The following is a 27127-nucleotide window of genomic DNA, read 5'->3' as shown; positions in this document are numbered from 1 at the left end:
ATCTACTTTTTCCCATGAAAAGTGAATGAGTATCCTTACTTTTGGTTTTTAGAATCTCCTTTTTGACATCATTTCACCATTTAGTTCCAGAGAAAGTTGGGAACCTGGAAGCAAACAGCAATGGTTCGATAAGGTCCCTACTAGTGAGCTGGTCGCCCCCTGCTGGAGACTGGGAGCAGTATCGTATCCTGCTCTTCAATGATTCTGTGGTGCTGCTCAACATCACGGTGGGAAAGGAGGAAACACACTATGTCATAGATGACTTGGGGCTCATACCAGGAAGACAGTATGAGGTAGAAGTCACTGTTGAGAGTGGAAATCTGAAGAATTCTAAGCGTTGCTATGGCAGGACAGGTAAGCAAATACCAACGTGGTAATGACTGTTGGAACCTTAATTTGGTCCCTCTCCCAAGTAACACAGATAGTGGTCAATATCATCCCTTCTCCGCCTCCCCGTGTTCCCTAAATTTGAGATATTATAGACTTATTATAGACTGAATTAGGTTTGGTAATGTTTAATTTTGTCAAATTAGAACATTAAAAATCGCTTCCAGTAGGAAGTCCATTATTCTATAAAAAGAAAGCCATTTTAAACACCAAAAGAATAGGAAGAAAACAATCTGAGAATCCTTCCCACAAAGAGGACAGCTGACAATTTTTCTACTTGACCTAATTTGCCTTGACCTAATGTTGACTAATTTCATGTATCAAGGAAAGGTTATTAACGTGAAGAGGGATATATTTGGATTTTAGGGTAGAGGAGAATGAAAATCCCGAGACATGGGTTTTGGTATTCTGGCTGTCACCACTATACTGTAACACCTTGGGCAAGTCACAACCCCTCTGAGTGTGTTTCCTCAACTTTCAAATAAGAGAATTGCCCTTCCAAGCTTAACATTTCTATGATATGGAATGTCCATACTTGATATGAAATTTGAATATCTTCTTAGTCTTGCCTGATGATAAGTAAATAACTGCATTGATTCAATGTTCTTCTTAGAAGAATGTCAAAGAAAAGGACCAAGACACTTCCTTAGCTTGCCAACGGGGGTCTTCCAGTGATATCTTCATAAATAACTGCATTGATTCAATGTTCTTCTTAGAAGAATGTCAAAGAAAAGGACCAAGACACTTCCTTAGCTTGCCAACGGGGGTCTTCCAGTGATATCTTCATTTTCTAGATCTTAATATCCCTTAAATAATGATCAAAGACCTATATAAGCTTAAACCAAGCTCCTTTTAGCATTTCACAGAACAAGTGTCTATGTCCTCTCCAATATTTTACCTCATTCACCTAAAATAACTTGGAATACTGTGAAACAATAAGGCCTCTCAGCATACTGTCATAATTATCAGGAAAATTTTCTTAAACTGTACCTCTGGGTGAATAAGGTAAGTCGAAGTAGGCTTTGCTGTAACAACCCAATTCGTTTCAGTGTATTAAAGAAGGAAGATACAGATTTAGGGACTCAATTAGAATGGAATTATAGAAAATTTCTTTGATGTAAAAATCAATATGGTTCTTCCATAATTTTGTTTCCCTGTTGTTTTGTGGGACCAGTACTTGATTCTTAACGATGTATCCTAGAAATTGTAATAATAAAACTTTTTAAAGAAATAGAAACAATTTCAATTCTTTGGATAATGGGAGCCCTTAATCAGGTACTATTATTACTCTTTCTTTCATGGGTACATCAATGGCCCCTTCTCAGAAATGAAGGGAAGAAGCACTTTGTCTTTCCAACCTAACGGAGTAAAAAATACTCCTAACTTCACCTAAATACTCAAACATGGACCTTTCTCTGTGGGTTTGTGGATGACAAGATTGAATTAAATATTTTTGTATCATAGGGTTCATGTGAAGAAATAAATACTCAAGGTAATATGTGGTCAAAAATAAATGATCCAGAAAAGCACCTTCCAATAGTATTCTTTTGAATCCTCCTTTCTGGATACGTTATATAAACAAAGTTTGGAGTGCCTGCTGGCTCAGTGGGAAAAGCATGCAATTCTTGATCTCAGGGTTGTGAGTTTGACCCCACATTGGGTGTAGAGATTACTTAAAAATAAAATCTTAAACAACAACAACAAGAACAAGGATTAGCTTTTTTTTTTTCTTCTTCTTCTTTCCCTGAGAGCTCATACACATTCAGAAAAGAAATGCTGAACTGGAACACTCCTATAGTTGGAAGGGAACAGCTCTCTAGGAAATACTCTAGTGTTTCTTTTCTTCCTCCTCTCCTCCTCCTCCTTCTTCTTCTTCTTCTTCTTCTTCTTCTTCTTCTTCTTTTAATGTTTATTTTTGAGAGACAGAGAGTGAGCATTAGTGAGGGAGGGGCTGAGGGAGAGGGAGACAGAGAATCCAAATAAGGCTCCCAGTGCAAAGCCTGATGCAGGGCTCAAACCCACAAACTGTGAGATCGTGACCTGAGCTAAAGTCCAATGCTCAACTGACTGAGCCACCAGGCACCCCTCCTTCTAGTGTTTCAGAATCAAAACATTGACACAGTCTCATTGCCTTTTCCTCAGCGCCCCTGGCTGTCCTCCAGCTTCGTGTCAAACATGCCAACGAAACCTCACTGGGTGTCATGTGGCAGACGCCCATAGCAGAATGGGAGAAATACATCATTTCACTAGCTGACAGAGACCTCTTACTCATCCACAAGTCACTCCCCAAAGATGCCAAAGAATTCACTTTTACTGACCTGGTGCCTGGACGAAAATACATAGCTACAGTCACCAGTATTAGTGGAGACTTAAAAAATTCATCTTCGACTAAAGGAAGAACAGGTAATATTCTCTATAAAAGTTTTACCATGTGCTAAATTGTTTAACATTCCGTTTACAAGTGTTCATTAAGTGCCTATTATGTACTGGCCATTGTTTTATGAATTTTTTCTATTGTTTGTTTTTTATTATATTAATTTCAACTCTTAGTGTTCATTTGTTTGTTTTACTTTGGGTTTATTTTGTTTGTTTATTTCTTTAAATTTTTCTTAATGTTTATTTTTGACAGACAATGAGAGACAGAGCATGAGCGGGGGAGGGACAGAGAGAGAGGGAGACACAGAATCTGAAGCAGGCTCCAGGCTCTGAGCTGTCAGCACAGAGCCCGACGTGGGGCTCGAACTCACAGACCGCGAGATCATGACCTGAGCCGAAGTCAGACACTCAACCGACTAAGCCACCCAGGCGCCCCGGGTTTATTTTGAAATTGAAACAGAGCAGAGAACAACTCTTCCAAAGAGTTTTGCTGCAAAGGAGAGGCAGAGAAATAGGGCAGCATCAGAAAGAGGAAGTATGTTTGAAAGAAGGATTTTTTTTTTCAAGAATAGAAGAGATACCATGTTTTATGTAGACAGAAATGTTCTAGAAGAGAAAGGAGTGGTGATGATGTAAGGAAGGAGTTGCTGCAGTTATTATTTGAATAAGCAAGAGATACTGGGATTTAGAGCACAAGTAAAGGAATTGGTGTTAGAAAGGAACATGAAGGGGTGCCTGGGTGGTTGAGTCTGTTAAGCGTCTGACTTCGGCTCAAGTCATGATCTCGTTGTTTGTGGGTTCGAGCCCCATGTCGGGCTCTGTGTTGACAGCTCAGAGCCTGGAGCCTGCTTCTAAACAATTACCACTTACCTTCTCATCTTTCCTTCCTGTATGTCACAAGTTCTGTCTGGGCTTACTTTCCTTCATTTTGGAAAACGTTCTTCACATGTCCTTAGTTAGACTTTTAGTGACTAACTCTCCAAACTTTTGTTTTTCTGCATATGTCTTAACATAGCTCTCAGTCTTGAAAGATATTTTCCCTAGGTTGCAATTGTGTGTTGAAAGCTAGTTTCTCTCAGCACATTGAAGATATTATTGTAGTCTTTCTGGCATTTATCCTTGCTGTAGAAAAGTCAGGTGTCAGTCTAATTTTTTTTTTTCTCTCTCTCTGGGTAATCTATTTACTATGACTGCTTTTAAGATTTACTCTTTGCCTTTGGTGTTCTGTTGTTTACAGTAATAACCTAGATACAGACTACTATTTGTGTATCTTGCTTGAGATCATTACAATTTGTGTACTTGTAGGTTAGTATCTTTCCTCATGCCTGGAAATTCTCAGCCATTAACTCTCTGATACTGCCTCTGTTCTCCCTCTGGTATTCTAGAATATATATACATATACATGTATATATATTTTTTTCATGTTTTTCATACATATATATATGTATATATATATATTTTTTTCATGTTTTCCATATACTTGCCCTATTGGCTATAATCTGGATAATTTCCAGCCCTTTGTTTTTAGTTCATGAATTGTTTCTTTAGTTCTGTCTCATCTTTTTCAACTTTATCCACTGAATTTTAAATTTTAATTGGTATGTTCTTCACTTTGAAACATTCTCTTTAGTTCTCTTTCCATATCTTTTTTGTGCTCGTTTGCTCTTTTGTCATATTTCCATTATCCACGTTTGTTGTTATAAGTAAATAAACCATTTTTATTTTACGTTCTTCTGTGTCTGATAATTATAATAGGTGAAATCTTAAGGGGTTCAATCCCGTTGTCTTTTGGGTTTGCTGCCTTTTGCTCATGGTGCTTTACTTCCTGAAATGTTTATGAGTCCTTAAATTCACCTTGGAAACCTTGTGAGAATTCTTTGAGGCCTTGTTTGAAGATGGGTTTTAGAGTTTTATTTTCATTTGATCCTTTGAGGTGCACGAGTGGCTATCAACCCAGACCTATTTTAATCTGAATTTTCAACTTGAGGTTTTTGAGCACCTGGTATTAATGAACCTGGGTTGAAAACTCACTGAAACCATCTTGAGGTTATGAATGCTCAGCAGAAATGGTTTTCTTCTCCATCCAGTGCCAAGGAGGCTGAGAGCAGAGAGGGAATATTTATTTCACTTACACTTAGAATGTAACCTTTCAGGACCCAGTGTTATGCAGGGTCACCTATGAGGTTCCTCAGTTTGGAAAAGTCCTACACTTTACCTCCTATCCTATAGATCGTGCAAATCCATAAATCAAAGCTTCAATTTATGTTTGAAAAATGCCACCAAAATGAAAGTATGCTTCGGTGAACCAATTACCTTTCTATCACTTTTAGGTCTCTGAGAGTTCCTTACATTCTTGACAATGCACTCGTACATTTATATATTTATATTTTATCCAACACACATAGTTGTATTTACTGGGGGGGATTTTCACAGTATGTAGCCCACTATATTGCCAGAATTGGAAGTCCAACGCATTTTGTGAGTCTTAAGATCATTTCCATCATTCTCAACATTCACATTACTGGACCCTATGGTAAGTGTATTGTTTAACTTTGGAAGAAACTACCAAACTGTTTTCCAAAACAGTTGTAAAATTTTACATCCCCACCAACAATATGTGAGATTTCCAGTTCCTCCATGATCTCAATAGCACTTGGTTTTGCAAGTTTTGTGTTTTTTTGGTTTTTTGGGTTTTTTTAGCCATTCCAATAAGTGTGTAGAGGTATATCATGCAGTTTTAACTTGCCTTTCTCTAATGCCTAATGGTTTTGAGCATCTTTCCATATGCCTATTTACCATTCATGTATCTTCTTTGGGGAAGAACATGTTTTCAAATATTTGTCCATTTTTTGATGGGGTTGTTTGTTTTTTATCACTTAATTTTGAGAATTCTTTATATATTCAGATATTAGTCCTTTTGTCATAAATATGTATTGAAGTGGTTTCTCTCAGTCTGTGGCTTGTCTTTTCATTAATGTATTAGTGTATTTTACAGAATGTAAGTTTTTAATTTTGGTATCCAATTTATCAGTTTTTTTATTTCATGGACCATACTTTTGGTGTCATGTTAAAAAATCCTTGCCTTGTACAGGGTCACAAAGATTTTCACCTAGAGTTTTTATAGTTTTACATTTTTAATTGAAGTGCATAATCCATCCTGAGTTCATTTTTATATGTGTGTGAGATCTGGGCCAAAGTTTTTGTCTCTGCATGTGGATATCTAATAATTCCAGTCCTATTTGTTGAAAAGACCCTTCTTCCTCCACTGAATTGCCCTCACATCTCTGTAAAAAAATCAATTGACTATATATGTGTAGGTCTATTTCTGGACTCTCAATTCTGTTGCATCGATCTATGTTTCTGTCTTTTTGCCAGTATCACACTGCCTTCATTACTGAAGCTTTCTAGTAAGTCTTGAAATCAGACGATGTTACTCCTCCAACTTTGTTCTTCTTTTTCAAAATTATTTGGCATATTAGTTCCTTTGCTTTCCATATGAAATTTAAAATGAGAATTGAATCTTCCGACCCAACTACAATAATATTTTTTAATGAATATATTTGTATCTTAATCCAAGAGTTAACAAATTCTAAGAAGGGTTGTGCCACGATTCCAATCCTTTTGATTACCAAAATTCAGGGAAGAGGCACAAAGAAAATCAAATACATTGATCAAGAGTCAGCTTTAAGATCTGTGTAAGAGATTTTTTAATGGGTAGGTTAGAAATCACAATAGTTGTTAATAGGAGAAGGGCACAGGCTCACAGGTTAGATAGATCAGGCTTTGGATTCCAGGATGACTCTTCATTAGCACTGTGATAATAGGCTAAGTTACTTATATTTAATTGTCTTTGGTTTCCTCATCAGTAAAGAGAATCAAATGAAATCAAATGTAGAGTTTCGAATGAGTATCAAATAATATGATTTCTAAAAACTATAGAGGCCATAACTGGCACAAAGCAGGAACTAATAGTTCCCACTACTAGTTATGGTTATCATTGTTAATTGCCAGTATTATAAGATAATATAATTTATACTATTGTAGCATTTTCACGTATAGTAATAATGGTCCTCTTGAGAATGCGCCAGTAAGGAATTAACCGGTTTTAAACTACAACCTAATCATCAGGTTGAAGGGATTTCCCACTACCACCCCATAACAACCATCAGCTCAGGTAGCTAATGTAGCACTCAGTTCTCATGAGGTAAGGACAGATGAAATCACATAAAGTAGGCAATATTCAAAAATAAAATTCTTTCATTACTGAACATGTAAAATCGGAACTACTTAATAGGTATGCTTCATCTCATCCTTGGATCTGAGGTAATTTTGATTTTCCATATAAACAGCTTCTGTATGGGAGTAGTTTGCCATATGCCACAGGAAATAGAGCTGAGAGTCTATAGCAAAAAAAAATGTAGATATATTTTTAGCATCTTCAAGACTGTCTCCATTTTTGACTCACTTTGTTACACTTCCTTAGGGTGATTAAATGTCATCTGTTTTGCTTTTCTTTTTTTTCTTCTTCTCTACTGTGGTTTAGTGCCTGCCCAAGTGACTGGCTTGTATGTGGCCAACCAAGGGACAACCAGCAGTCTGTTTACTAACTGGACCCAGGCACTGGGAGACGTAGAGTTCTACCAAGTCTTACTGATCCATGAAAACGTGGTCATCAAAAACGAAAGTGTCTCCAGTGAGACCAGCAGATACAGCTTCCACTCCCTCAAATCAGGCAGTCTCTACTCTGTGGTTGTAACAACAGTAAGCGGAGGAATCTCATCCCGACAAGTGGTGGTGGAGGGAAGGACAGGTAAGAGGAGCCCATGGCAGCTCAATCCTATATTCTAGGATTTTTTTAAACATCCTGAAAACAGATCCATTTTTGACTCTCCCAAAAGCCAAGTTTCAATACCAACCATCCGCAAGGTGGTTACTCTTCTAGGAGTAACTCTTACAACTCCTTAGTAACTCTTAGAACTCTTAGGAGTTACTCTTAGTAACTCATGTTACTCTTCTAGGAATGGAAATTGCAGGGTGGGTGAGGGTAAATGAGAATGAATTCTGAATTTTCTAAAATCTCCCATAAATGTGTCACAAAAACCTTTGCGGCAACATAATAGTCATTTGATGCCGAGGCTTATCCCCACATTCAGTTGATGATTTCCTTAATGTTCATGGCCCAGTTAAGATGAAGACAAGTAATGAGATTTCTTTTAAAAAAGGAAATTCCACTCCCTTTCATATTCTTTCAAGACATAGAAAGGAAATGATCTCTAATGTCTGTGGTTCAAAGTTGAGTTAATAAAATTCCCAAATCACATATATTTTCATAAGCAGCATTAAACAAGTGCTTAATACTATATTAATACTATTAATACTAAACAACGTTCCCTGACCTTGAAGAGATCACAGTCAAATAGGGCAAAGAGCTATGTGGTCATGTGCGTCAGACAGGGTTGGCACCAAAGAAGGAGATACAATTTTCTGCACAATACCAAGAAAGAATATAAATAGACAATATACAACTTATGTTCCCGATTCTTAGAAAGAAAAAAAATGCATTCAGTAGAAGCTTTGATAATTACTAATGAACTCAGAATCAGCTCAGTGACTTTACCTACTTAATTTTATATGATCATAAGTTGGATTTCAGGCTGCTTCTTCTAGATTTCTGATGCCTACATCTGAGTATCAGCTGTAGGCATCATCGATAGGTCCCTTTTCTAAAAATCATGAATCTCATCTACTTAATGAACCCAAAGAACATTAACTTCATTAACTCTCCCAGAAAAGCAACGAAGTCATTGAAAAGGTATTTCCTCGTTTTGGAAGAAATTCACTGATACATACCGTTTTTCTCATTTTCTCCTTCTGTGGTAGCTGACGTTGTTACTACCCACATCCTTCTTCCTGATACCTTCTTTCTCCTCTTTCAGTACTTCTTAGCACCAACCATTGGTGTAGCATAATTGGGGGTAGGGGACTGAAAAACTTAGCTTGGGAATCAGGAGGCCTAGAGTCTGGTTGTAGCTCTGCAATTAACTTATGTCTCAAAACCTCCATTTTCTAATCCATCCCTAGTAATATACGCCAATTTACCCCTACTGGAGGAGGGAAGGAGAATTAAGAAAGCTGAGGTAAGGGTTGAGGAGAGGCTGCACCCATTTCCCAGCGAGTTGCAGTCATGTTAGTCAGATCAGACTGACTTACTTCCTGCTTACACAACTGTGCAATGTGGGGGTTCCTGATTAGATAGCTCTATTGGTTGGTTCTTTCCCAAGCAATAGTTCAGGGATCCAGGCTCCTACCATCTGTGGCTCTTCCTTCCTCTAGGTCCTCAGAACTCTGTCCATTTCTCCAGAGAATAGAGGTTCCAGGCAGGGGAAGATGATCGGACCTGGAAGTAGGTGCATCACTTCCCCCCACATTCCACTGGTGGGAACACAACTATATGGCTACATGTCATGCGGGGAAGGCTGGGAAATATCTTCCAGTTCTGTGTCCAAGAGGAAAGAGAAGCACAACTAGTCAGATTCTGCCACATAAGTTAATTCCCATTTTAAAATACCTTAAGGGCTTTCTGACTTACTGTGATATACTAAAACAGTTTGGTGCCTTATACCACTTGGAGTAAGTGGGGCCTATAGTTGTTTTTATGCCTAAATTTCAATTGTAGCAGAGATATCAGTATTTGACCCACTGTATTTAACAGAAGTATGCAAAACCAAGACAAAAAAATTCTGTGAAGAATGATCACAATGCTTTGAGGAAAGGGCAAAATGTGAATAAATATAAGCATGAATTATTTTATTCAAACACATTAAGAGTGCAGACGTTATCATGGGAAAGGGGGAATATGGGATACCACTATAGAAACACAATGACTAGAGATTTTGAAATTTTCCTAGATTAGTAAATTTTGTATACAGTAGATTATAAAAAATTCAGTGGCTAAAGCCTGGATAGTCATTACCATCTACTCAAATTGCTGAAAGATCTGTCAGTGCTGAAATAATTGAAAGGTTTTGAAAGGTTGTCTCTTTCACTTATATTTCCACAGAGTTGAAACACATAAATAAACCTTCAGCCTAGATAAGGTGGCAAAATATTTAAAATTCAGGGGCGCCTGAGTGGCTTAGTCAGTTAAGCGGCAGACCACTGATTTCAGCTCAAGTCACGATCTCACAGTTCGTGAGATCGAGCCCCACGTTGGGCTCCGTGCTGACAGTGCATGCAGCCTGCTTCTGATTCTTTCTCTCCCTCTCTTTCTGTCCCTGTCCTGCTCACACTTGCTGTCTCTCAAAATAACTAAACTTAAAAAAAATCTTAAAAACAATATTTAAAATGCAAGATATCGGATATGCTTAACAAATCTAATTCTAACCTGAGAAAATTCTTTTTCTAAAGGAAAAACAAATTTCATATCTGTTTTTCATAAACATGAATTTATATTTTTGACAAGACATCTGATAATTGTATCTTCTCTAATAAAATGCCAGTACTTGCAAATATTTCTAGCAGTTTTAAAAAACAAGCATAATTCTTTGAGAGCAACCAGGGGATGTACAGATTGTTACATTAAGGTTAAGAAAGAGGGGAAGGAAGGAGGGATGAAGGAAGGGAGGGAGGGAGGGATGGAGGGAGGGAGGAAGACATCAATATATAAATGTGGCTAAAAAGTTCAACTTTATGTACAGGAAATGTTCATATACATGGAACAGCATTAGCAAAGTTGTTCGATACAGTGCTATTTATAATTTTTGGTGATGGACAAGTGCTTGCACGTGTAAAGACAATTTTGGGGCTTAAGTCACAAAGTCAGAGCATATTAGATTAGAAGGATTCTCAGAGGTCATTTAGCTGGACCCTGTCCATTGTACATGATGTACTGCTAGTGACAATTATATGAAAATGTTTAGCTAAAGTAGTGAACCAATGATGAAAACAGTAGTGCAGTTTGTATACACTACAGGATTTTATTCTGATATTCACTACTGGCAATACTATTTACTGTACACTTATTTCTGATACAGGTACAATTACCACTCGATATCACAATGATTAATTTGCATACTGTTTCTAGCCAAGAAGCTCCTTGAAGGCATCCACATCTTTTCCATTTTTGTGTATGTGGCAAATAGTAGGTCCTCAATAAATGTTTGCAGCATTAAGCCCCAATTAAAATAGGCAAATGATGATGGCCGTTATCACCACAATAGCTTTTCTGCCCACAGTTGGGTCAACCTCCTGATTTGTTGCTTTCAGGATGCGCTTTTAGGTTTATTTCTTGCCACTAGAGGGCAGGAAATGCTTTACAAAGGGAAGATGCAACCCCTTTGGTCGTGTTAGTTATTAGACTCCCCAGGAATAAATAATTTCATCACAAGAAAATCAAAACTATCCCAAAGTCTAAGCTCTTTAGAAAAGTTATGGCAACGTTCACCTTTCCCTTCAAACATCTTTGCTTATTGATGGGTTTGGTTTGAGCTGATTGGATTCAGCAATTTGGATTTTTAATGTTTTTTCCTTTTCCTACAGAGGGAACCTCCTGACATATTCACCTAAAAATGCCTCCACTTAAAATATCTTACAAACAACACCATAAAAATACAGTAGCGGCATCCATATATTTATAAGGCACCCAAAAGACCTCCTTGCATTTTTATTTGGGCTAGCCTTGCTGATATAAGAACACTCAGCTTCCAGAAGCTAAAGTGAAATGCCCACACATCTTTGACCTCTTAGGTAATCAGTTGAGATCTCCTGAGTCCACACTGTATTTTGCTGGCCATCGTAGATGACTCCAGACTTTTGACTGTGCTTTCTTTTTAAATTTTCTCCCCCACTTTTTAAACCCCAGTCCCATCCAGTGTGAGTGGAGTGACGGTGAACAATTCTGGTCGGAACGACTACCTGAGCATCTCCTGGCTGCCGGCTCCCGGAGATGTAGATAACTATGTGGTGACCCTCTCTCATGGCAGCAGGGTAATTCAGTCCCTCATCATTGCCAAGTCTATCAGCGAATGTTCCTTCAGCTCCCTTACTCCAGGCCGCCTCTACAATGTGACCATAACTACAAGGAGTGGCAAGTATGAAAACCATTCCTTCAGCCAGGAGCGAACAGGTAAGGCTATATATACGGAGATCCAGGCTCTGTGAGAACTGCCTGGCTATGTGTGGCTCAGGGCATCAGATCTGCAACCGTTCTGTAATGATCGGATTAAGGGCTTTTTGAGATCACAGAATTGTGACAGAGTCTTCAAATTCTGAGCCTGGAAATTCCTTATGTGAGCAGATGTTTCCTTTAAAGTAAGATGAACGCTACATTTGTGGCTAGAATTCATATTATATGCAAATATAGTAACAAGTGTTTTCTGGGAGTACTTTTCAGTTGCTAGACACTGTCTATGTTAACTAACTTAATTCTTGCAAATTCCTGATTGAGGTCGTTGTTAGTATTCCCACTTTACAGATCAGGAAATCAAGCTTCAGAAAGGTTAAATAACCTACTTGCTCCACTGTTTAACTTGTGAAACAGCCACTGCCTTTCTGTATTTAACCCCAGTTCTGAATGGCTCCAGAGCCTACAAAGTTATCTGTCCTGAAATCCTTTCTGAGATGCCTATTTGGTCAAAGTCTACTGTTCACTCTTTTTCACACAAGGTGAAGATGTGAACTTTCATAGTCTTGGGACCAGGAGCACAATCTTAGCAAAAGCAATGAATGCCAGGTCTTCGATGTGATGGAAAGAACTAAATTTAGACAGCTACCATTTTCCCAACGTACTTATGCTTTTGGCGGGGTTACATCTGAGATTTCTGCTTAAGTTTGACATTAATATTTTGTCAGATCTTTCCTGCTAAGCTATGGGTTGATATTTGCATTTAAAAATGCCAGGGTTTTGGAACACCGGGATGGCTTAGTTGGTTAAGTGTCCAACTTCAGCTCAGGTCATGACGTCTTGGTTTGTGAATTCAAGCCCAGTGTCAGGCTCTTTGCTGACAGCTCAGTAGAGCCCACTTCGGATTCTGTGTCTCCTTCTCTCTCTGCCCCTCCCCTGCTTGCCCCCCCCCCCTCAAAAATAAAAACAAACAGTAAAAAATTTTAAGAACTTGTTTAATTTAAAAATGTCAGGGGTTTTTGGCAAGAGAGTCGAGAATATTCAATGTAGAAAAGACAGTCTCTTTAATAAACATACAGAGATAATTGGATATGCACGTGTAAAAGAATGAAACTGGACCCATATCTTACACCACTGACAAAAATTAACTCAAAATGTATGAAAGACTTAAATGTAAAACCTTAAAATATAAAATTCCTAGAAGAAAACATAAGAAGAAAGCTTTTTGACATGGGCCTTGGTGGTGAGTTTTTGCATATGACATAAAAAGCACAAGCAACAAAATAAAAAATGAACAAATGGGACTACGTCAAACTAAAAGATTCTGCACAGCAAAAGAAGCCATCAACAAAGTGAAAAAACAACCTATGGAATGGAAAAGAATATTTGCAAACCATATCTGATAAGGGGTTAATATCAAATTCATCATTAATATTCAAAATAGAAATAACTTATACAACTCAATGGCAAAAAAGTAAATAACTCTATTTAAAAATGGGCAAAGGACCTGAACAGTCATTTCTCCAAGAAAGATATACAAAGTTCAACATATACATGAAAAGATGGTCAACATCACTAGTCACCAGGGAGATGCAAATTAAAGCCACAATGCAATATTACCTCTGGCCATCATCAAAAGACAATAGATAAATGCAGTCATGGACATGGAGAAAAGGGATCCCTTGTGCACTGTTGGGAGTATAAATTGATACAGCTACAATGGAAAACAGTATGGAAGATCCTCAAAATTTAAGAACGACCACATGATCCAACCATTCCTCTTGGGGGAATATATCCAAAGGAAACAAAATCACTAGCTCAAAAAGGTATCTGCACCCTTGTGTTCATAGCAGCATTATATACAGTAGCCAAAACATGGAAACAATCTAAGTGTCCATCAATGGATGAATGGATAAAGAAGTTGTGGTATATCTATATAATGGAATAGTGTTCAGCCATAAAAATGAAGAAATCCTACCATTTGCAGCAACATGGATGGACCTTGAAAGCATTGTGCTAAGTGAAATAAGTCAGAAAGAGAAAGACAAATACTCTGACCTAACTTATATGTAGAATCTAAAACTAAAGCAAAAACAAACTCAGAGAAAAAGGGATCGGACTTATGCTTAACAGGGGCAGACGGTGGGGGAAGGGAGAATTAGAGGAAGATGGCCCAAAGGTACAAACTTCCAGTTATAAAGTAAATAAGTGCCAGTGATGTAAAGTACCCCATGAATGACTGTGACTACTGTATGATCTATAGGAAAATTGTTAACAGATTAAATCATAAGAGTTTTCATCATAAGGAGAAAATTTTTCTCCTTTTTTCTTTTCTTCTTTCTTTTCTTTTTATTGTATCTGTAGGAGATATTGGATGTTAGCTGAACCAACTGTGATAATCATTTCATAGTATTTATAAATGAAACCATTATGTTATATGCCTTAAATTTATACAGTGATACATATCAGTTATTTCTCAATAAAACTGGAAAAAATAATAACAAAAAAGAAATTAGAAGAACATACTGTAAAAAAAAAAAAATGAATTTGTCAGGTTTCCAAAACCAAAGTGTATTCACATTCACCGAAACCGAAAATTTCAAAATCACTTTTGACACGTTAGCCTTTGCTAGGATCTGCTATTGACTCTCACAAAAGTTTTCACTGGTATATCTTTATTTTACTTTTCTTGCCAATAGTGCAAACAGAGAGCATTACTACTTAAAGTTACAATGGTTCTCCTCCCTTGCTCCTCTGTCCACTTAACTCCATCATGCTGTGCCATGTGTCCCTCTCAGTTCTTATTAATTCTTTCTAGGAGAAATTTAGCACTCATTGCAGTCTTTTGCATCTCTCCGTCTGTGATTGCCTTTATGTCTGGAACCATGTCTTTTTTTGTGTGTTTTTTTTCAAAATCTGGCTTATATAAGAACTTACAATTTTATTGCTGTTGCTGAACGCAAGAATTAGCCAATCATCTTCTGGACTCAAAGACCTTACAAAAATCTAAAACTATGAAAAAAAAATTCATTTTTTGCATGAGGATCAGGACAATTGATTTCATCCTGTTACCTAGCAAAGGGTCTGGAGCCTCATAGACACTCAATAAATGTTCAATAAATTAACAATCAGAAATCACTTAGCTCTAGCTAGTTTTTAGTGCCCCGTGGGTAGAGGTTAGGAATGTCATAACCCCTGAAACTGTCTATGAAATTGTTGCAGATAGGAAAAGTATGTGTTATTTCTTTGAGGAGAGAGTGTGTGATTTTCGAAGTTTCTGTGACCTCAAAAAGGTTAAGAACCACTGATTTACATTGCTACAGGATGCTAACATTGAAAGTGTCCGTAGATTGATCTAATCCCATCTCATTTGGTGATTAAGTCCAGGAGGGAAAGTCACATTGCTAACCAGTAATCAAGTTCAACCTAGCTCCAAGCGCTATTTCCATTACATAGTGCTATCCCTGAAAGCCCTGGTTGGGGATATAAAGAGCTATGCCCTACCGTCAAATGATTTAAAGCCTAATTATAGTGATAAAATCACAATAATGACTGAGATGTGAAAAGTAGATTTCCATTTATGAAGCAGCCTTATGTCAGTGTCTTATGTTGATCAGCTTGGAGCCTAAAAATCACCAGAGTTAAAGGATGTATCATCCAACTACTAACCCCTTGCTTCCCCTCTCTGTCAACTCATGAACGTTCCCTATCCATCTGATCTTCATACTGCAAGCCTTTTGCTAAGATTGTTTTGAAATGCAAAAAAAAAAAAAAAAACCAGTGACCCTTTATTCAAAGCACCTGCTTGACTCTTTAAACCAGCATGAACTTGGATTTGATACAATGAGTCAATCAAGGCAAGCCATTGCCCCCCAACAAATCAGTTTAACATAGAGTCACGTCTGAGTTGCTGTCTTGTTGATTTTGGCTGATTGTGTCAAAGCCCCTTTCCTTTTCTAATGCTTTTGTTCTACATTTTGGGTAAAAATATCAATATTTCTAATTCTGCATCACATCATCTCATTGTGCAGCAAGGCAAGTCTCACAGATTACCTCCAATTCCACCTGGAAAGCCCCTTATTGACTTAACATGGTGTGTAACCTGGTTTTTCTTCCTGTAATAGTTGCTTTGTCTTCAATAAATTGCCTGGGTCATTGACTTTTCTTACTTAGCCCATGTGCATAAAAACTTCCAAATTTCTTTTCCTTTATTCTATGATGAATAAATTCTAGGTACACTGTAATTGGTTTGGGTAAATATCTTGAAGAAAGCATACCTGTCCTGGCTCCATATCTGCAGTGAGATATAGTCTTTTTTTTTTTTTTTTAATTTATTTTTTTGCAGAGAGATATATTCTAATACAAAAACTAACCACTACACATATGCCAACAAAATATAATAAAATGCAACAGTAGGTGTGAGAAACATCATGGAAAATGTGGTTTAGAAGCCAAAATATTGAAATTTCTGGGTCATTTCGTGCTTCAAAGGAAAGTGGAAGAGAAGGTTTAGACACAGGCTTTGTCCAATTGATTGATCAATTGATAGACTGGTTGAGAGAAAACCACAAGTACACATTGTTTGTTTCTTTGTATATTTATTGGGGGTAACCTCAGGTGCACAAAATTGGATTAATCTTAATACTTGGTTCAGGAAACTATGTTTTGTCACTTTTATTTATTTTTTAGGCTTCTAATTTAATTTAGGTATTTAATTAGTCATTTTTAATAATGTAATACACACAAGAAACCACTACCTATAATAAAAGCTAGAACCTTGACAATAACCTATATCAAGTCATATGGTTCCCACCTCACTGATTCATCCAAAGGTAGCCCATCATCTTAACTCCCATTTTCATCTGTCTTCTTGCCTTTCATTTTACACAGTTTTATTTATGTAGTCCTAAAATTATGGGTTAAAACACTTTGGTTCTCACATTATTATTTTTTTTAATGTTTTATTTATTTTTGAGACAGAGACAGAGCATAAGCAGGGGAGGGGCAGAGAGAGAGGGAGACACAGAATCAGAAGCAGGCTCCAGGCTCTGAGCTGTCAGCACAGAGCCCGACACAGGGCTCGAACTCACAAACTGCGAGATCATGACCTGAGCCAAAGTCAGACACTTAACCAACTGAGCCACCAAGGCGCCCCTAACATTATTTTTAAAAAGGTTATTTTAGGGCTAGCTTGGTGGCTCAGTCAGTTAAGCATCCGACTCTTGATCTCAGCTCATGTCTTGATTTCACGGCTTGTGGGATTGAACCCCGAATGGGACTCTGCGCTGACAGGGCAGAGCCTGCTTAGGATTCTCTCTCTCCTTCTCTCTCTGCCCCTCCTTTGCTCATGCTCTCTCTCTCTCTCAAAATTAAAAAAATAAATAAATAAAAGGTTATTTTATGCAGTATGTAATCTCTTGGGACTTATATTGATAACATTCACTTATATTTTGTGTTTTGATGTTAAAGGCACAAAAATCCATATTTTTACATTTTGAGTTAGAAAGCAATTAGTTATGACTGTTATATAATTTCAGTGTGTATATATACCAGTTCATTCATCCACTCTCCTGTGGTTGAGGATCCTCTCTCATCCTTGGTCCTATTGGGTTTTTTAATTTTGCCATAAAATTATAGGGTATTTTGCCATGGTCTTGATTTGATCACCAGTGATGTTAGACATCTCTTCATGTATTAATTATGTGTTTCCTCTTCTTCCATTTTTCTTTTGGATTATTTGTATTCTTCTTTGTAACTTTTTATTACATCTTGAGTGAACAGGTATGTTAGAATTATTAATATCACCATCAATTCATATTAATCATCAGTTATCATTTTTAATGTTCAGTCTTGTACCTGACATTTTGTGTAGGCCAGACACATTGTGTAGTGTAACAGTCTTTCCCCTCTGGAAACGTGTGATCTGAAGGTCTAAAACTTTTGTTTTCAATGCCCACGATAAAAATCTACTCACTTACCTTTACTGTTTCAGGTTGTCATCTGTGATCAATTACTCACTTAGAATCACTATATCTTTAGTACTTCTCTGTTCTCTTTTTCAGTGCCTGACAAGGTCCAGGGAGTCAGTGTTAGCAACTCAGCCAGGAGCGACTATTTAAAGGTATCCTGGCTACATGCTACTGGAGATTTTGATCACTATGAAGTCACCATTAAAAACAAAAACAACTTCATTCAAACCAAAAGCATTCCCAAGGCTGAAAACGAGTGTGTATTTGTTAAGTTAGTCCCTGGACGGTTGTACAGTGTTACTGTTAGTACAAGAAGTGGACAATATGAAGCCAGTGAACAAGGGAATGGAAGAACAAGTAAGTGGAAAGATCGCAAAATCTGGTAGCTGGTTGGGACTTGAAGGTCATCGAGTCAATAAAATATATGAGCCTTGCATTTTCTCTGCTTACTGATCAGTAAATTACATTCCCAGTAAGTCTTACTTGGAGCTAACAGCATTCGGCCAAGCGATGGCCTATGATTACAGAATATTTATTGGTAGATAAAAGCAAGCATAGTCGGGAAGCAAGAAGGCCAAATGTCCCATTTCTCTTCCTTGTCCTCTTGCGTTGTGGCATTTAAAGTTCTAGACATCTTTTTTTATCTTATGATTGAGGTCATAATTCATTTTATAATTATATTCTACCAACATTTACATATAAGATTTATGTCAGGAAAAAAGTTATAATTTTAATAGTTGCTTCCAATTTTTTTTATTTAATTTAATTATGCACGAAGTAATTCAAGTGGTTTATTTGGGGAAGAGATGTTTGCCAGTTCCTTGAATGTGATTCATAAATTATTGTGTAGGTAAACTTTAATCAGTCACATTCCTGAAGTGTCTTCTCTATTCCTCTCTAGTCCCAGAGCCCGTTAGGGATCTAACATTGCGGAATAGGAGCACTGAGGACCTTCTGGTGACTTGGTCACGAGCTGACGGGGATGTTGACCAATATGAGATCCAACTGCTGTTCAATGATATGAAAGTATTTCCACCTTTTCACCTTGTAAATACTGCAACTGAGTATCGATTCACCTCCCTGACCCCAGGGCGCCAGTATAAAATCCTTGTCTTGACCATCAGTGGAGATGTACAGCAGTCAGCCTTCATTGAGGGCTTCACAGGTAATTTCAAATGTGGCTCTTGAACCTGAGTAGTTGTGGTGGTGTATTTAGCATGTTGGGTAGCCAGGCATTTGGGATGAGGATTTTAGGGTAAGAAGGAGATGGCAAGAAGTGAGGTTATCTTGATGGTGACAACGATGTTGTCCAATCTGGATTAACTAAAGTACAACACAGGGTAAAACGAAAAAAGGCTTTCAGAGAAACAGCAAATAGCATTGGATTTATGTGAATAGCTGGTGCCTGTAAGTCATATAAATTAAAAAAAAAAAAAAACAACTCTGTTGGTTGGGTATCCTTTCTTTGGAACTTTGTTCGGAGTGTTGTTATGATAGTTGACATTTATTGACAGTTTACTTTGAGCCAGACCCATAGTAAAGAATTTAACATGTACATTTTTGTTCAATCCTCACAACTCTGTGGGCTGGTTACAATTACTAACATTGCCATTTTTCTGATGAAGAAACTGAGACTTACAGAGGGTTAAGTAACTTGCCTATAGTTCCACAGCTAGTAAATGAGAAAACCAAGACCTGAACCAAGGCAATGTTACTAGCCCCTCGCTCTACTACTAGCATTCTTCATTTCTACTCACTGGTTTCCATGTCCCCCTAAACTTCCCCTATCAGCTTCAATTCAGGCAGAAAAATCCGAGCAAGTTCTTTTAGTAAGTGCCAAAATATAAGAAGCACGACAATTTTGGCTGAAAATTTCCACAGTTCATTCTCTGAGTGATGACTTTTAAATTTATTTTCCTTTTTAGTTCCAAGCACTGTCAAAAATATTCACATTTCTTCCAATGGGGCGACAGACAGCCTGACAGTCAACTGGACTCCTGGTGGGGGCGATGTTGATTCTTACACCGTGTCAGCGTTCAGGCAGAATCAAAAGGTTGAGTCTCAGACTATCTCCAAGCACGTCTCTGAGCACACATTCCATAGACTGGTGGCCGGGGAACAGTACCAGATTGTGATTGCCTCGGTCAGTGGGTCCCTAAGGAACCAGATAGATGCCGTTGGGCGGACAGGTGAGTGCCCGCTTGGAAAAAAGCCAAATTTTATCCATAATGGGACAACAGATGGACTTACTTAGCTATTCACAAATCAAAACTAACCAAATCCAAAGCTACATTGAATGTGGTTTCAAGAGTCTTTCTCATACTTTTTTTTTTTTTTTTGCATTTTTCTTTCTTAATAGAGATCTTCAAAACCAATGAAAGGTAATTAGGAACCAAATCATTTGAATACATTTGCATATGTGCTAAAGGATATAAAAACTTTAATTTTAACAAGTAGACACTTAGAACTATTTACATTAACTACCTATAAATATTTACCCTTTTCTGTAAAGTTTACCCCTTTCTCAAAATTACTTTTTTAAATGAACACCTATGCCATTTACTTCATTTGTTACAAGAACAAGTAGCAAATGAAGGAATAATGTGCCTATTTATATTAATATTACTGTTAATATATTACTTATAAAACAAAAATAAGCTATAAGCACCTGCTATATGCCAGGCATTTAAAATTATCTCAAGTCACACTAGAAGACAGAGATCATTATTTTCATCTTACAGATGAAAATAGGGCTCAGAAAGTTTATAGAACATTATCAAGTATATAAGTAATAAGACCAAGAGCTATAATTCAAATCTAAGTCTGTCTGGCTCCAAACCTTATACCCTCTATACTGGGATACAATACATCTTCCATTCTCATAACCACTTGTTTAGCTGTGGGGCCTGGGCTTCTGTACTGTGCCCTACTATGTCTCTATTTCATATATGTATATCTCCAACCATATGTTAAGCACTATGCTAGAAAATGGGAATTCTGTAGCAAGATAGAGCCCCAACCTCAAGAAGCTTATGATCTAGTGAAGGAGACAGAGAAATAAAAAGGCAATTACAGCACAAGTTCTAAAATAAAAATCATAATGAGGTGTATTAGGAGCAAACATGAAGAGTCAGAGAAGGCTTCCAGGAAAAGGTAACATCTAAATAGACACTAAGAGTCATACTGGTGACACGTATGTTGACTTGGTTCCAGCAGAAAAAAACAAAGGCCTGAAGGTGAGAGAAAGTATGGCACATTTAAGGACCTACGCACTGTGTGGTATGCTAGACTAAAGATGAACCATGTGGCCAAGTAAGTAGATGGACCAAATTTTGAAGGGCCTTGTGTGCCTTGTTAAGGTGTTTAGAATTATGGAGAGCCATTGAAGGGCCATCCACATGGGGGTGCTGTGAGAATATGTCACACATAGTGTGGGAGGCGAGGAAGCAAGGGAACTGATCACTAATGTGAGGGATGATGTTGTCCTAGGGGAGTAGTAGTGGATAGAGAAGGGAGAGAAGTGGATAGATGAAAGAGATATGAGATTTAGGACTTAGAAATTACAAGACCCATGTTTGATTATATATGTAGAAGGATCAGAGTGACAACCCACATTTCCGGCTTGGACCAAGAGAAACAAAGGACAAGAAAGAGGTTATGAGGAGGGAGCTGAGGAGTCCAATTTGGGCCTCATGAGAATTGGATGGAACATGCAGGGAGAGATGTCATTTGCAAAAATAGAAGAGAGATCTGAACTGCAAGTTTAAATTTGGGAGTCGTCACCATATGGGTAACAATTCAAACCATGGGAGTGGATGAGATCTCTTAAGATTATGTAGAATGAGAAAAAAAAATATGAGCCTAGGACAGAAAATATTATTCAAAATAATACTATTTTGCCTTTCACATCAGGAGCCATAGTAAAAAAAAAAAAAAATCATTATATGCTACTGCTTAGGTGAAGGCTCAGAGCTTTGACTTGAGTTAATCTTGGGAATGAAAGTCTAAACATAATTCAGCCGTCCAAACTATATTCACTGAATGTAAATGTGTTCAGCATCTTCCACTTTCTAGATACATAAATATGAATCACTGCATATTTATCAGTGTCACTTTCACTAATTTTTCTACTTGTTTGACTTCAAGATCCTGTCTTAATTCAGCGAAAAGAATGGAGACCCAAAGCAGGTGTACAGATAATTCAGGCCAAGAAGTGCTCTCTCCTAAGGGCACACACAGGGAGTGTAGGTGCAACACAAGTGAACTGGTAGCATCGTCTTCTACCCACAGTTGATTTAGGACAGTTTTTCTCCATTGGTTTCTCAGCCGGTTTACCCTAAGTGAGGGAACCTGACGGCCATTGCTTCTCTTCTTTCTTTGCAGTTCCAGCATCTGTCCAGGGAATAGTTGCAAACAACGCATACAGCAGTCATTCCTTAACCGTAAGTTGGCAAAAGGCTGTTGGTGTGGCAGAAAGATACGAGATCCTGCTTCTAAATGAAAATGGGATCCTTCTGAGTAACACGTCAGAGCCAGCCTCCACCACGCAGCACAAATTTGAAGACCTAACACCGGGAACAAAGTACAAGATTTGGATCTTAACTGTCAGTGGAGGTCTCTTCAGCAAAGAAGCCCAAACTGAAGGCCGAACAGGTAATCCGCATGGCTTGTTTCATACCAGATCTCTCCCTGTGTGCTATTCCTTCAGAACCGAAGGGTCGGAGAGATGAAGCAACACGGGGAGATAGATGATGTCTGTTTCTTGACACAGTGGGAACATTCACCATGATTTACCACTTCCCTGTCAGCCAGCCTCTCCACACAGGTTTCAGCCTACCCCATGCCAGTTCAGATACAGTGTTAAAACCTACTGCCGCTGCAATAAGTTACCGCCAACTTGGCGGCTTAAAGCAACATAGATTTTTTATCTTGTAGCTCTGGGGGTCAGAAACTGAAAGTGGGTCTAATGGGGCTAAAATTAAGGCATCGGGTATCAGCAGGGCTGTGTTTCTCCTGGAGACTTTAGGGGAGAAGCTCTCCTTGGCCTCTTCAGCTTCTAGAGGCCACTCAGATTCCCTGGCTCATGTCCTCCTTCCAACAATGGCATTGTTCCAACCTCGGTGTATGTCACCATATCTCTTTCTTTACTCTTCTGTGTCCCTCCTCCATATTTTAAGGACTCTTGTGAGTCACCACCTGGACAATCCAAGATAAGCTCCGTGCCTCAAGATGTTTAACTTAATCACAGGTATACAGTCCCCTTTGCCGCATAAGGTAACACGTTCACAGGTTCTGGGGATTTGGACATGGACATCTTGGGGGGTCATTATTCGGACAACAACACTGTTCTAATTGATTACTTATGAAGGAGCTAGATATGAAAGGGGGGGTGATGCTGACAGAGATGAAAAGATGAATTAAGCGTGCTTTGTCCCGGAAGAGCTGGCTGACTGGTGGGATAGACAGACACATAGACAAAGGATGACAATACTTTGTGATATTTGTGATGACAATACTTGTGATAAGGATTATATAGAAGAAAGGAATGTCCAATACCAAGAGGAGCATGGAGGACAGGTAGAATTGGGAGGTCCTCGTAAAACTGACGTTTCAGTACTGTCATGAAGGATGAAACAATTCTGCGTGTGGAGAGAAGGTAAAAGGACACCATGTACAGACAGACTGTCCTGTGCCAAGACAGGGAGGTGTGAGAAGGAGCAGTGAGAAGCAATGGATGGATGAGGTGTGGGTGGCATGATGGAGAGGTGAGGCTGGAAAGGCAGATTAGGGCCAGATTAGAGAGCGCCTGGCACGTCTTCCTCAGGGGGTTATTTTTCATCTTATAAGCAGTGAGGAGACAATACAGGTTTTTCAGCCAGACAGTGAGTGCTTTGTAATAAAAACTTGTACCTTAAAGAAGATAAATCAGATGGCAATGGGGGATAGATAGGTTGAATGGAGAAGAGACTCATTCATTGATTCATTTGTCATTGAGCACCAACTATGTGCTAGGCACCTTTCTAAATGCTGGCTACCCAGAAGTGAGTAAAACGTGGTCATGAAGCTTACATTCCAGTAGGAAAGAAAGGCAGTAAACAAAATAAATAAGTAAAAAATATAGTAGATTAGATGGTGGTGAATCCCAAAAAGTAAAACAGGAAAGTGGGATTAACAAGTGTTAGAGGCTTGCAATTTAAAAATTTTTTAATGTCTATTTATTTTTGAGAGAGAGAGAGTGTGTGTGCGAGCAGGGGAGAGGCAGAGAGAGAGGGAGGGAGACACAGAATCCAAAGCAGGCTCCAGGCTGTGAGCTGTCAGCACAGAGCCTGACGTAGGGCTCGAACCCACAAACCGTGAGATCATGACCTGAGCCGAAGTCCGACGCTTAACCAACCGAGCCACCCAGGCGCCCCGAGGCTTACAATTCTAGATAGCACAGTCCTCACAGGTTTTGTTGAGAAGGTGATATTTGAATAAAAGTCTGAAAGAAATGAGAAAAAGGGTTATGCAGGCGTTTGGGGGAAGAATATCCCTAAGCAGAGCAAAGAGCTAAGGCAAAGATCCTGAAGCAGGAGTGTGTCTGGCCTGTTGGACCAGTAAAGAGGCCAGAATAGTTGGAGCGGAGTGAGTGAGAACAAAGTGGGGTGATGTGGTCCGAAAGGTAACTGGGGTCATAAGATGACTGCAGTTATAGAAATGATAAGGGTCAAAAGCTGAACTAACACAGGGGCCCTGGTGAAGAAAAGTAGATACAGTCAAGAAATACTTCTTCATTAGATAAGATGGCTACTTGGTGTCCGAGTAGAATACAGGAGGAGGAACAGAAAATTCCAGAACTTCTACCTGGGGTATCTGGAAGAAGATGATGCCATTAATTGAGATAAGAGGAACGGGGGAGCAGTGTCAAGGAGAAAGAGACAGGATTCAGTTTTGTACTGAGTTTGAGATGTCCGAATGGCTTGCAGTGAGAGATGATCATCGGTAATAGAAAATATGGCCCAAGCTCAGAAAAGTGAGCTGGAGATAAGTATTTGGACAAAAATTCTAATTAAATACATGCCTTAGTCTGTTCAGACTGCTATAACAAAAATACCACAAATTGGGTGGCTTAAACCACAAACATGTATTTCTCACAATTCTCAAGGCTGGAAGTCCAAGATCAAGGCACCAGCAGATTTGATGTGTGGTAGGGTCCCATTTTCTGGTTCACAGATTGCATTTTCTTGTTGTGTCCTCACATGGTAGAAGGACAAGAGAGCTCTCTGGGGTCTCTTTTATAAGGGCACTGATCCCATTCATGAGGACTCCACTCTCATGACCTAAACACCTCCCAATAACCGCAGCCCCTGGTACCATCAGTTTGGCGGTTAGGTTCCAACATAAGAATGTGAGGTGGAGGGGACGTAAACATTTAGTCATAGCAATCCATGAAGTGAATGAGGTTGGTTGTTTAGCCAGTGTTATGGAGTAGGGAGGGGACAGAGGATGGAATGATGGGAAACATCAACTTTCAGGGATCTGGCACAGGGAGAGGGAGAAAATAAAAGAGGAAGTGTTTAGACTGGAGGGAGAAGAACCCAGAAGAGACTGAGGCAGGTGTTCTGTTTCCACTGGCATCCGTGGAATTAGGCAGCACCTGTGCGAACAGTTTGGAAGCAGGTCATTTCTGGTGGCTCTTGATCATTTTGCCAACAGGTACCACTGAAGACCGAAAGGGTCGTAAAATCCCAATGTAAATAATTTTTAAGACTGCTTTTTTAAGTTTATTTTTTTATTTTGAGAGAGAGAGAGAGAGCCTGCCAGTGCAGAGCCCCATGCGGGACTCGATCCCATGAACCGTGAGGTCATGACCTAAGCCGGATGCTTAATAACTGAGCCATCCAGGCGCCCCATTACTATTTGCTTAATAGTTTTGGCTTTTCCTCTTGCATCTCTTTCCCATATCCCTGACTCAAATCTCCTCCTTCTGTCTGCTTTTCTCTTTCTTTCCCACTTCTCTTCCCTCCCCGCTGCCCTTACTTCCGTTTGCCATTCCTTAGCTTTCAAATGGCATTCAGAGATAGTTTTTTATTTCTTATCTAGCGCTTATTATTAGAAAAACATTTAGCCTTGGGGCACCCAGATGGCTCAATTGGGCATCCTACTCTTAGTTTCAGCTCAGGTCATGATCCCAGGATTGTAGGATTGAGCCCCACGTAGATTATCTCTCCCTCTCTTTCTGCCCCTCTCTCCTATTCATGCTCTCTCTCTCTCTTTCTCTCTCTCTCTCTCAAATAAAATTTAAAAAGAAAGAAAGAAAAACATTTAGTCACACAGGTCAGATTAACATTTATTTTATATCCAAAAAACATATTTGTAGATAATTTCCCAGTTACTGGTTTTTCTTTGTTCTCTTGTCCTTTTGTTTTGTCATTGTTGTTGTTGTTGTTGTTGTTGTTGTTGTTGTTTGACTTGACAGTTTCAACATCAGTAATGCACAAAATTCAGTCTTCTTAGTTTTGGGGTCCCCATGAAGCCAATATTTTCTGAAGGCCGAGACCATGTGTTTGAAGCTGCTGTGGAGTGTATCCACCTGGGCGTCAGGCCTGGGCTGTGTCAAGGGGGTACTAAAACTCGGTCTCACCCTCTCGCTCAACTTTTCCAGTCCCAGCAGCTGTCACCAATCTGAGGATCGTAGAGAACTCCACCAGACACCTGACCTTAAGCTGGACCACCTCGGAAGGGGAACTCAACGGGTACAACATCTTTCTGTATAACCCAGATGGAACGCTTCAGGAGAGAGCTCAAGTCAACCCACGAATCCAGAGTATCTCTTTCCAGAACCTGCTGCAAGGCCGAATGTACAAAATGGTGATAGTAACTCACAGTGGGGAGCTGTCTAATGAGTCTTTCATATTCGGTAGAACAGGTAAGGCCCGGACCCAAGCAGGAATGTATTGTGGGGAAATTGTCTCAGTATTCACTGGCTTTTCCTTGTTTTGTCCTTAGTTCCCTCTTCCAGCCATGGTCTAGCTTTATATGAACTTTGTGACCTTCAGGCTTTTTTATCCGAAATCAGGCATTTGATTACATATCAGAATTGCCTTTGCACTGGCTTCTGCTCTGTTGCCACCACTCGTTGACCTCATAGGGTTTGGTGGAAAAATGATTCTGGCTTCTCTGTTTGCCACCAAACTGCCACAAGAGGGTTGTAACCCACTGTGGTTTGATTCAAGCTGTGCCTTTCAGCTTTCTACAGGACACGTGTGGAGTGGAGGGCAGGTCCGGAGAAGGG

General features: G+C 38.9%; 1 protein-coding gene across 1 annotated transcript in view; it reads left to right on the top strand.

The window, feature by feature from the left end:
• The window catches only part of PTPRB (protein tyrosine phosphatase receptor type B), a 115423-nt gene that overhangs the window by 48986 nt on the left and 39310 nt on the right, over positions 1-27127 (top strand). Inside the window, exons 8-16 of the mRNA XM_049626702.1 lie at positions 85-354; positions 2530-2790; positions 7307-7573; positions 11624-11887; positions 17947-18210; positions 18755-19018; positions 19779-20042; positions 22237-22506; positions 26498-26761. Of these exons, the coding sequence (XP_049482659.1) occupies positions 85-354; positions 2530-2790; positions 7307-7573; positions 11624-11887; positions 17947-18210; positions 18755-19018; positions 19779-20042; positions 22237-22506; positions 26498-26761 (2388 nt within the window). The remainder of the gene's footprint in view (positions 1-84; positions 355-2529; positions 2791-7306; positions 7574-11623; positions 11888-17946; positions 18211-18754; positions 19019-19778; positions 20043-22236; positions 22507-26497; positions 26762-27127) is intronic.

Source organism: Panthera uncia, chromosome B4 (genome assembly GCF_023721935.1).
Source record: "Panthera uncia isolate 11264 chromosome B4, Puncia_PCG_1.0, whole genome shotgun sequence".
NCBI lineage: Eukaryota > Metazoa > Chordata > Mammalia > Carnivora > Felidae > Panthera > Panthera uncia.
Note: the sequence above shows the minus strand (reverse complement) of the source record. Positions and strands in the feature narration are given on the sequence as shown.